The 12524-nt window shown below is 39.3% G+C and overlaps 1 protein-coding gene across 2 annotated transcripts; it reads left to right on the forward strand.

Annotated features, from left to right (window-relative positions):
* The first annotated feature begins 1046 nt into the window (after nt 1-1046).
* On the forward strand, nt 1047-12188 carry LOC138325777 (asparagine synthetase [glutamine-hydrolyzing]-like). Of its 2 annotated transcripts, XM_069271662.1 has the most exons (10): nt 1047-1994; nt 5522-6209; nt 8331-8568; nt 8874-9041; nt 9860-9952; nt 10263-10390; nt 10551-10677; nt 10966-11173; nt 11389-11626; nt 11807-12188. In XM_069271662.1, the coding sequence occupies exons 2-10, from the start codon at nt 6135-6137 to the stop codon at nt 11990-11992; spliced, it is 1461 nt and encodes a 486-aa protein (XP_069127763.1). In that variant the 5' UTR covers nt 1047-1994; nt 5522-6134; the 3' UTR covers nt 11993-12188. The 2 variants fall into 2 exon arrangements, with proteins under 2 accessions (XP_069127763.1, XP_069127764.1); XM_069271663.1 differs by lacking the exon at nt 8874-9041 and having other exon boundaries at nt 1049-1994.
* The last annotated feature ends 336 nt before the right edge of the window (nt 12189-12524 follow it).

The raw sequence follows: 12524 nt of genomic DNA on the forward strand, positions 1-12524 counted from the left end.
CGAAAACTGAAGGGAAGCATTATCAGATGGAAGGTCGTAGTTCATCTAAAAACAATGTGAAACAGTCCCATGGATATTAATGAGCACATCCCTTTGATATTATATAATCTAGAGAACAAAAAAAGCCACAAACAAAACCTAGGTCAAGCCAGGTGTTTAGATCTCACAATGATTATTCATTGTCATCCATTGTTTTTTATACCGAAGGTCTAGAAGCAAAACTTTCCAACCCTTTCGCAAAAGTCGTACACTGACTGTCGACAGAAAAACAAAAAATCAGCGTTCATAACACTTATTAACAAGAGCAATGTAAATACACAGAATGTAGCAAAACTCACAATAAATATTCAGGAAATATATATTCGTTTTGTCCTGTCTCCTGTATTGTTAAAATCCTAACAATTTAGTAAATCTCAATGAATTATAGCTTCGCCATTACGTCTGTATACATCATTAGCAATGTCACAAATGCGCTTGTTGTCACATTTCTGCTGTTCACCGAATCCCCGACGAGTTCATTAATAATCAACATACGGCATTTTGACGTAAGCGAAAAGCTCAGGACTTGACATGGGAAAAGATTAATAGATTTATTTGAAAAACTACTATTAATTAGTAGTTTCAAATAAGATTTCGAATAGTCGCTTAAAATGATGGCATCGAAAAAGAAAACGATTGTACACAGTTTTTCGGGCGGTTAACAGCTTATACTGTCAAAACTACACTGTCGCCCGTTGTTAATTGCTACGAACATGTCTGTTGTCTCCCAGTGACAGTGTGAAATGCCATATATCTCTCGACCAATAAGAATGAAGGATTCCCACTTGCGGTATAATAAACTATATCACATATTCCAACTTCCTCCTCATCGCCATGCCAGACATGACCAGAAATTCGTGCGTAAATCATTTGCACCCAAAAACTCTTGACATTTTAATGCATCGGCACCAGCCTTACTTGAACTAAATGTGTTGTCAAGATTAATACATAGCACAATATACTAAAATGAGTTATGAAATGTCCGGGTGTAGGATTTCATTAGATGTTATTTCGGGTGTGATCGGTAACTTGCTCAATTGAATTTTGTTCACCTTCATGGCTTCCTGGTCTATTTCAGCAGCATCCTCGGTGTCAACAGGAAAACGCGATAAAGTATCAGCATTCCCGTTCTGAGAAGTTGACCTATACTTTATATCAAATTGATACGACGAAAACTGGATAGCCCACCGCTGTAACCGTGAGGTTGCTAGTACAGGAATACCTTTCTTTGGTCCTAGAATCAGTGTCAGAGGTTTATGGTCAGTCAACAAAGTAAATTTTCGTCCATAAAGATACTGATGAAATTTGCGGACTCCATACATGATTGCCAAAGCCTCCTTCTCAATTTGGGAGTAGTTTTTTTCGGTCGCAGTGAGGGTACGCGACGCATACGCGATTGGTCGATCATCTTTGTCAATAGTGTGAGATATCACGGCTCCTAACCCGTAAGAAGATGCATCTACTGCCAAGGTTACAGGCTTTTCGGGGTGACAATCTGCTGTCCAATGCCAATCGACCTTGTCTGCCAGTAATGTCGTGAGGGGTTGTACAATCGTAGACATGTTTGGTATAAACTTCCTGTAGAAGTTTACAATGCCTAACCATGACTGAAGCTCTTTCTTATTTTGTGGATCCTTTAACTGTAGGATAGCTTCAACCTTGCGTGGTGATGGGTGGATACCATCTTTATTTACTACGAAAGCGAAATATTCTACCTCCTCTCTCATAAAATAACACTTGTCTTTCCTCAACTTGACACCATAGTCATCCAAACGCTTAAGTGTAGCATTCAGGTTTTGCTGATGAACTACATCATCTTTTCCGGTCACGAGAACATCATCCAAGATACAACCAACACTGTCTAATCCTTGTAGAACAGTTTCCATTGTCCGATGGAAAATAGCAGGTGCAGACGCTACACCAAATGGAAGCCTGGTGTATCTATACAAACCAAGGTGAGTGTTGATAGTTACATATTTTCGCGACTCCTCATCCAGAAGAACCTGGTTGTAAGCTTGGGTCAAATCCAGCTTTGGAAATTTCTGTCCTCCGTTGAGCTTGGTGAATAGCTCCTCGCTGGTAGGCAGGGGATATTCAGGTACATCCAGCACAGGGTTTATGGTGATTTTGAAATCGCCACATATTCTCACTGAACCGTCCGGTTTCATGACAGGCACTATAGGTGTCGCCCAATCTGAACTTTCCACCTTTTCCACTATGCCAGCTGCCTCTAGTCGCTGAAGTTCTGCGCCTATCTGATCTTTAAGTGCATAAGGTACAGTTCTAGCTTTGAAAAACTTAGGCTGGGTATTGTCCTTCAGTTTGATAGATGCTGTGATTCCCTTAACTGTGCCTAATTTGTCCTCAAATACAGAATATTTCTGCTCGTTGATAGTCATCAGGTTGATCGTTTTCCAGTTAAGATGTAGCTGTCCTAACCAATTTCTACCAAATAAAGCAGGTCCATCACCTTCCACTACTAGCAATCGCAAAAATTTGTTCTGTCCTTCATATGACACCTGGACACTAGCCTCGCCCAACACTGGCAATACTTCACCGGTATATGTTTTTAACATAGTTGAGCTGTCTTGTAGTTTAACTTTATCCTTGAACATAGCCATGTAATCTCTGTCTGATATCAGAGACCCTGGTGATCCGGTGTCCAACTCCATCGTTTGAGGTGTCTTTTCAATTTCTAATGAAATACGGATCCCTTTTTGCCCTCTGGACCTGATTGAGAATATCGGCCATACTTCCGAGACCTCTTCTTGGTCAGAATCCTCCATGAAATGGATTTTCGAACTCTTTTTACTTTTCTTAGAGTTTCCCTTTGTCGGTCTGGTTGAATCAGAACTACCAGTACTTTGGTTTTTTGAAGTCCCATGTTTATCTTTGGAAGTCTTTGATTTCGGGCACTTTTTATGTAAATGTCCTATCTCTTTGCATGTATGGCACTTACTACTTTTGTAGAAACATCTGTCTGCACTATGGTTCGTCTTACCGCAGCGAAAACATTCCTTGAATGCTTGAAATTTGTTTACATTTCCAGCTTTATCTACGCTGTCTCCTTTCAATTTCCGTGCCTCATTTTCAGCCATCTCCATGCTCACCGCTATTTCCTTTGCCTTTGACATTGTCAGAGTTGCCTCTGTGAGAAGTTTACGTTGTGTAGGAATCGAGGACAAACCTGACACAAACCTGTCTCTCAATGCATCGTCTAGAAACGTGCCAAATTCACAATGTTCGCTTAGTCGTCTCAGTTCAGCTACATACTGACATACGGTTTCATTCGATTGCTGATTCCTTTGATGGAATTTAAATCTTTCGGCTATAATAAGCGGTTTTGGTTTTAAATGTTGAGATATGAGTTCCTTCAACTCATCGTATGTCTTATCAGAGGGTTTTTCGGGAGATGTGAGGTTCCGCACGAGACCATACATTTTCTGACCCATAACTGTCAACAATATCGAGCGTTGTTTATCAACATCATCAACTCCGTTAGCTATGAAATATTGTTCTACCCTTTCTACATACTCATCCCAGTTCATTTCAAAATCGAATGATTCTATTCTACCGTACACTGCCATGGTTGTGTTTACGTGGAATGGTAACACTGAGAAAAGTTCGGGAACATTCGCCACCTTGGCTGCCGGTGAATGGCTTTTACACGAATTTACAACGATTTTGGTTTACCATACTGCCGTTTCTTCAGCTTCGTTACACCAGAAATCCTCGTCGCCACTGAAATGTCCGGGTGTAGGCTTTCATTAGATGTTATTTCAGGAACAAACACGGCGCACATGTTTCACACTTTATTCCAATATGGCGGGCAGTCAGTAACAAACTCAATAGGCATGCGCAATACACATACAAAGTTAGTCGTACTAAATACCACTATGACTATATGTAATGACAATTACCGCCTGGATGATGACTAGTGCAATAATGTAAAGTATTCCAAATCAACAAACATTACAAGTTACTTTTATTTTATCATACATTATATATTACAGCCATGGTCATTTAAGGAATTGTCAAATATTTGTATTGTATGAAAATATTCCAACAGTTTTATATTATGTTTGACCTCAAACCAGTGACCAAGAGTTGACCACAAACTCGCGACCAAAAGTTTACCACAAGCCTGCGACCAAACGTTGACCAAAAACTCGCGACCAAGTGTTGGCTACAAATCTGTGACCTAGAGTTGACCACAAACTCGCGACAAAGTGTTGACCACAAACCCGTGACCAAGTGTTGACTACAACCCGTAACCAAGTGTTGATCACAAACCCATGACCAAGCGTTGACCACAAACCCGTGACCATGTGTTGTCCACGAACTCTTGACCAAGAGTTGACTACAAACCCATGACCAAGTGTTGACTATAAACCCGTGACCAAGAGTTGACCACAAACCCATGACCAAGTGTTGACCACAAACCCATGACCAAGTGTTGACCACAAACCCATGACCAAGTGTTGACTACAAACCCATGACCAAGTGTTGACTACAAACACAAGACCAAGTGTTGACAACAAACCAATGATCAAGTGTTGACCACAAACCCATGACCAAGTGTTGACTGCAAACCCATGATCAAGTATTGACCACAAACCCATGACCAAGTTTTGACTACAAATCCTTGACCAAGAGTTGATTACAAACTCGTGACCAAATGTTGACCACAAACCCATGATCAAGTGTTGACCACAAACCCATGACCAAGTGTTGACTGCAAACCCATGATCAAGTGTTGACCACAAACCCATGACCAAGTGTTGACCACAAACCCATGACCAAGTGTTGACCACAAACCAATGACCAAGTGTTGACTACAAACCCGTGACCAAGTGTTGACTACAAACACAAGACCAAGTGTTGACAACAAACCAATGATCAAGTGTTGACCACAAACCCATGACCAAGTGTTGACTGCAAACCCATGATCAAGTATTGACCACAAACCCATGACCAAGTTTTGACTACAAATCCTTGACCAAGAGTTGATTACAAACTCGTGACCAAATGTTGACCACAAACCCATGATCAAGTGTTGTTGACCACAAACCCATGATCAAGTGTTGACCACAAACCTTGACCACAAACCCATGACCAAGTGTTGACCACAAACCCATGATCAAGTGTTGACCACAAACCCATGACCAAGTGTTGACTACAAACCCATGACCAAGTGTTGACCACAAACCCATGACCAAGTGTTGACCACAAACCCATGACCAAATGTTGACTACAAACCCATGATCAAGTGTTGACTACAAACCCGTGACCAAGTGTTGACCAAAAACCCGTGACCAAGTGTTGACTACAAACCCATGACCAAGTGTTGACCACAAACCCATGACCACGTTTTGACCACAAACCCATGACCAAGAGTTGACCACAAACACATGACCAAGTTTTGACCACAAACACATCATACAGATTGGTCCAGGCACCTTGTTGTGTTTCATATTTACAGGTAGTCATATAAGGACGTGTCTGGTTTCGGATTACTCGGAGAAAATCTACTGTGAGTATCATGGTGGGTTTCGAACTCCAGCCAACATGTGGAGTGATAGCGGTTACTTATCCGAACACATTTACAACTACCACAGCCCTCACGCCTCAACCAATACTAACCGTGACCGCATACTTATTGATATTATTGACCATATCATCTAAATGAATACCTTTGTAAACGAAAGCAAACGGAATAACAAATGATAATAAAGAAAAAAAAGAGAAATATGAATTGACATTTTTCTGTTATTAATCAGTGTTTCGGTTACGCTTGAGATTTGAAAATGATAGTAAGGGTTCCTATCAAAAGAGAAATACAAAGTGGATGATAAAGAAATCCACTGGAATTCTCAGTCATCCAAGCTGTTATAATAGGTGTACCGACAAACATACATTAACTTCAGTGTATGTCCTCACTACAACATGTGTGGAATATGGACTGTGTTTGGTAGTAGTAAAGATGCAGAATAGCTCATCGTGGACCAGATGCCTTCCGATTTGAAAGCCTTTCCCAGTGCCCGACATGCTATCTAGGATTTCACCGTCTTGTTATCCAAGACCCCAAGTATGGAATGCAGCCGATGAGAGTGTTACACTACCCGAACGTATGGCTTATGTACAACGGAGAAATTTACAATTATAGACAGGTAAGCATAGTTTAATAACAGATTTGATGAAAATTTAAAATTGTGAAAAATAGACAGCAGGATAGGATTTCTAAATCAAACCAGAAGTAGTACTTATAATCGATGGGGAAACAAATTTACAATTTTGATGTGTTTATCATCAAGATTTTATTTCTTGAAATTACTTAATAGTAAACCCTTTCCTGTAAAAAAACAGCTTGATATTATGTACCAATGATTACTTACCCTTACAACATATCAAGCCATAGCAATGTCTGGAAGGGTCCTTAGATTCTAAGATCACCATGTATATCATTGGTTAGTCTGCAGCCCTCCCCTTTCTCAAAGTACATATTAGTGTAAAAGCATTCGACAATCCAGTTAATTTGTATCATAATGTCATCAAGGACACGATATTACAGGGTCACTAGGTCTGTGACCCGATATTACAGGGTACCTAGGTCTGTGGCCCGATATTACAGGGTCCCTGGGTCTGTGGCCCGATATTACAGGGTCCCTGGGTCAGTGACCCGATATTACAGGGTCCCTGGGTCTGTGGCCCGATATTACAGGGTCCCAGGGTCTGTTGCCCAATATTACAGGGTCCTTAGGTTAGTGGCCCGATATTACAGGTTCCCTGGGTTTGTGGCCCGATAATACAGGGTCTCTGGGTCCGTGGTGCGATATTACAGGATCACTGGGTCGGTGGCTCGATATTACAGGGTCCCTGGGTCTGTGGCCCGATATTACAGGATACCTTGGTCTGTGGCCCTTTCGCCCTTTTTCTAGCAAGGGTTATACACGCATCAGACTAATACATGTACATAGAAGATCTACCACCTCCCCCTTCCTCCATGGTCAATCATAGATGATACCTATCAAAGGCTACTTATCTTTATTTCTCGATAAACTGAGTATGTCATAGGCAATTTCGGGCCACATGGGTAATTACATATATGATGTTCTGTATCAGAAACTGATATTGTTTTTAGTACCGATCGTACGACCAAAGAACATGTATCAAAATAATGCTTCGAAATATGAATGAAACTGAATCCAACAGTTTTTTCGATACTTATGATCGATATGAAGTGATTGAAACAACGATGCAATTTTATGCTAACATTATGAGAGCGGTAATCTGTAACTTACAATAAATAATGACAGGTAACCATTATAACATCCGTTTATTCAAGTCATTTAACACATGAACTGATCAAAGTAGAACTCAAGTGATCAAAAAGTTAAGGAAACCCTCTGTTCGTCACACATCCTTGACGTAAGCGGTTTCAGTCGGACACCGCGTCACAACTACGTTAAATATCCTTCCACTTTATGAAATGTGTCAGCGTGTTTAATCACACTATGCAAACGTCTAAAATCACATTGATTTGCACTGTTGAGTTTTAAACATCAAATAAATAAAATGAGTTTCATACCGGGAAACACCCAGATATATGTTTCTTCAGACGGTACTCATTTTATTTGTATGTTCATTGACAAATTGGCTGGAATGCCCTCCACTTCGAGTGGCTGTTCCAAATGCCTGTCAGAGCCAAACGATATAATTCTATTTGAATCTTATAAATGGCATAGACACTAAATAGTGTAAATATTGAGCTATGGAAATAATAGTTATGACTGTAAATATAAGGATTAAAGTATTTATCTGGTATTGTTATCGAAAGATAAAGTTGAGTAGGGTATCGATAATTGCTCATTGACAATATCTTAAAATATTTTGTTTATATTGCACGAATGGCATTGTATCGTTATATTTGAATGTGTTAAATAAATGCAAAGAAAAAATATTATCATATAAAAAAAATACTGAATCGTTGGATTATTGGACCGGCATTTGCTGAATCATAGTAATGAATTTTAGAAAGGTCACACAGAGAACTAAAATTATAATAACCCTTACTTCATTGAAATAATTATGAGCGATAAAACAGTTTCAGAAAAATCTGACATTTAAAGAACATGTATGTTTTTACTTAGTAATTTTGATGTTTCTCCACATTACCAGAATCAGACTTTTGGTCAGTCTCCACTCAACGTCAGTCTCCATTTAACTTAAGTTTACGCAGTATTATCCATTTATTATCCCTATCATTCTTGATACAAGGTATCTTTTTTTAGTTGCAGAAGCAGTTTGACTTCCATTATACAACCCAATGTGACGGGGAGGCTATTATCCACCTGTACAACCGTGGTGGGATAGAATTCGCGGCCAGACATTTGGATGGAGTGTTCGCCTTCTGTCTGTTTGATACAGAGAAGAGGAAGGTGTACCTCGGCAGGGATACGTTTGGAGTGAAACCTCTCTATCATGTGATAAAGGAGGATGGATCTTTATCAGTCTGCTCGGAAGTCAAGGGTAGATGTATACAATAATTCTGGTTTTCTGGGATTCAAAATAAACTATCATCGCTGTCTAAATTACGGATTTGTGACATTTGAATATAGTGGATTCGTGAAATGAATTTGAATAAAACAAATGCTCTAGATTTTTAACTTGCTTGCTCGAATAATCATAATATCCCAGTGATCAGGGAACATCTATATATGTTGTAGTCGATGGGTACGAACCGGTGTCTTTGTTTATATTTTATCACTTTTGATAAATTATAAATCTGCACGTGCCTTCATTATCATTCTGTTTTTGCTTACTGATATTAATAGGATTAATGGACACCGTGGGCGATCAGTTAATATATAGGATACAACGCGTGTTACCTGGACACGTACAAATATACAGCCTTGATATCCAATATCGCGCTTCCCTAGAATGTTGTGAAAGTTTTCATTACGTAGGCGCCAATCCTGTATATAACATCACCACAACAATAGGTAAGTATTTAATTGATACATTGTCATGGTCTAGACGACATTGGCCTGTCCTGTATGTCAGCCGTCTTCGAACGAATGTGCTATCAATCTAGACAGGAAATTATATTGTGATATAAAATTGATCATCAAAATATTAAGAAATGGTTAAATAGCTTGAACGTATTTGTGTGCGTCTAAGGACGCTTATTATCTAGAATCTAGAATGCAGTCCTTTAGATTCATGAGGTATACTTTCAAAATTATTTCTAGTATTTAAGCATTGAACGGCATTCTGTTGACAATTTTGGAATGATGAATGCCAATTGGACAACGGCAAATGTAATGAGCGCGCTAGCGCTTCATGTTAAATCATCCGTAGCCCATTTAATATTCATCTTCCCATAATTGCATACAGCTCAGTGCATGTATATTTACATATGATAACAATTTTTTAATACTATCTCAAGAAATTTTGAATCTATAATGAATTAACAATTCACTATCGCCAAAGACGGAACAGTCTTTTCAACAACAATCTTCCATGAGACGCCGGCATAACATTACAATGAAAATGACGTCTAAATAAGCGAACGACAGTTCATGCACTGACCAACGCCAATTGCGTTTGGTAAGGGATAAAAGTGGGGTTGCAGTGAAAATGTAAATATTACTATGTATATGCTTTTCTATTCTGTGAGTTAAAAACTAGGGTTAGGATTATAAGTAGAAATTAAAAACTGGACGTCACTTCCTCAAAGCTTAGAATATTTATATGATTGTCAAGACTCCTATTGACTATGGAGCTGCTAGGTGACTTACTGGTGACTATATTTCTACAGGTGAAGACGTCAAGACAAACATCAGAACTCTGTTACGGAGTGCTGTAGATAAGAGACTAATGTCGGAACGTCGGATCGGATGTCTACTCTCTGGTTGGTAAAACAACTGCATTAATGGTGTAAAAGTGGAATCTTTATTTATTGTTTATTTCGTTTGCTATAAATCTCTGAGAAATGGAATTTTGACATGTGAATACATTTGGGCAATAGATGCACAGTACAAAACTTGAGCAGTTTGAAGCCAGTTTATAGTACCACATCCAAATATCTCAATTTACGGTATTTTGTTAATGATTTAAACTAATCCGGCCGTATGTTCTGATTTGATTTATTCATTGTGTAGTAGTTTGAGCCTTAAGTCATAGAAAAATGTATTCGTTTTAATTGTTTATTTTCACACAAGGTGGTGTCGACTCTAGCTTGGTGACCTCGCTGGTGGTGGATTTGGCGAAGGAGCGGAAGTTGCCGTACCGGATTCAGACGTTCTCTATCGGTATGGAAGGAAGCCCCGATCTTGCGTCTGCAAGAAAGGTAACTATTATAAACGGAATCTGTAGGATACTTCTGTGAATGGCTTATTACACTCACTTCGGTACCTTTTCACATCTCGTTGGTTGAAATTTTTCTAAAAGTAGATATATCTGGTTTTATCCAAATTAATGGAGTTTGTTTTGGTTGTATCAAAACGCAGGTGGCCAATCATCTTGGGACCGAGCATCACGAGGTTATTGTTACACCTCAGGAAGCCATTGACGTTATCGACGACGTCATCTATCATCTGGAGACCTATGACATCATTACCATTCGTGGGTCAATTGGTAAGCTAACTTGATAATGACGATGAGAGCTGAACATTCTACATTGGTGACGAACTATGTCCTAACACTTTTAAAGGTCAAAAGATTTTAATGATATACGCCAAAATAGGATACATCATAAGCTAATTTGTGTTTCTAGTCTTTCCTTCCTTTTGCTATTGTCTTATCATGTGTTTTCGAAACGGTGAACTAATTAAAGGTACACCTTCAAGAAGAACTCAACCTCAGCCACTACATCTAAACTTGTGTGGTTAAAGTCTGTTGGTGTATGAGTTATTTGTATTACAGGTATGTACCTGTTATGTGAATACGTGAAGGAACATACCGACACCACTGTTATACTGTCAGGAGAGGGAGCAGACGAGGTTGCTCAGGGCTACATCTACTTTAAGGAAGCACCTTCTGCAGAGGATAGTGACAAAGAAAGCAGACGACTGTGTAAAGACATCAGTATGTTCTACGTCCAAAGGGTTGATCGGATGTCGTCTGCGTTTGGGTAATCCACTTGTCTTATTTCATTTCTTTCATTCTGTCAGGATGATCATCCCAAATCTTTTCTCTCCTTAGGTTATCTAATAACATGTCCGATGATTTCATTTTATAAGGCTTGTCGCCTATAATTAGGAATTGGTTGTTTCAGGACACCTCGTGTTTTTATATATGAAATTACCTTTTATCTGTGTACTGTTGTATTGCTGGATACTATTTCAGATTGGAGATCCGAGTGCCGTTTCTTGATCACACATTTACAAATTACTACCTCTCTCTCGACCCAGCTTTAAGAGCGCCAAAGAAAGGCATTGAAAAGTATTTACTTCGGTCCGCGTTTGAAGACATGGATATCATACCGAGGGAGGTTCTATGGCGACAAAAAGAAGGTTTCAGTGATGGTTTGACTTCACCGACGAAATCCTGGTATCAGATGATACAGGACTTTGTGGAAGAAGAGGTATGTCTCGCACAAATTGATCATTACTATTCTATTCAATTAACCATTCCTCAATAACGTTTGCTTTATTTTTCTTTATTTATTTTACATCCTCATTTGAGAAATTTTAAAATTTGATTACAATTTTGTCATGAAGATTTTTTGGTATTCTTAAACATAAGTTTAATTTTGCTTTGTCAGATCAACGACTTGGCTGTACAGGACTACTTCATCAACCCTCCGTTAACTAAGGAATCTCTGTATTACAGACGGATATTTGAAGGGTTCTTCTCCGGACAGGGTCATCTCATACCGTATTTCTGGATGCCCAAATGGTCTAAGTCATCTGACCCTTCGGCCAGAACATTAGATAGTTACAAACATTGAACCATCTACAGTATATCCACAACGTAGGAGACCTATGGTTCATTGCACTACGCTACACTAAACATACAATGTACCACGTGCTAAGTGAAGTGTAGGGTTGTGCAATCAACCGTGTATTCCGATGATGCAAATAGTCGTGCATATCCATTCAAAAGACTTTTCATTTCAACTACATTCATTGTAAAACCAACTTTACAACAGTTAGTTTTACGTCCTATTAACAGCCAGGGTCATTTAAGGACGTGCCAGGTTTGTTGGTGGAGGAAAGCCGGAATACCCGGAGAAAAACCACCGACCAGCGGTCAGTACCTGGCAACTGCCCCACATGGGATTCGAAATCCCAGGTGGAGGGCTTGTGGTAATATGTCGGGACATCTTAACCACTCGGCCACCGCGGTCCCCGCATTCATTGTAAAACCAACTTTACAACAAGCCTATATAAACACTCTCCTAATCAGATATATGACATACACTTGTTTGTTTGATCAATTAACGTCCTATTAACAGCTATGGTCATGTAAGGACGGCCTTC

The sequence above is a fragment of the Argopecten irradians genome, chromosome 6 (genome assembly GCF_041381155.1).
Source record: "Argopecten irradians isolate NY chromosome 6, Ai_NY, whole genome shotgun sequence".
In the NCBI taxonomy this organism is placed as follows: Eukaryota; Metazoa; Mollusca; class Bivalvia; order Pectinida; family Pectinidae; genus Argopecten; species Argopecten irradians.

Bases quoted from the DNA above. Each gene is read 5' to 3' on its own strand.
- LOC138325777 (XM_069271662.1), top strand. From the start codon at position 6,135: ATGCAGCCGATGAGAGTGTTACACTACCCGAACGTATGGCTTATGTAC. The intron at 6,210-8,330 runs GTAAGCATAGTT...ATCTTTTTTTAG, and splicing joins AAATTTACAATTATAGACAG to TTGCAGAAGCAGTTTGACTT. The intron at 8,569-8,873 runs GTAGATGTATAC...TGATATTAATAG, and splicing joins AGTCTGCTCGGAAGTCAAGG to GATTAATGGACACCGTGGGC.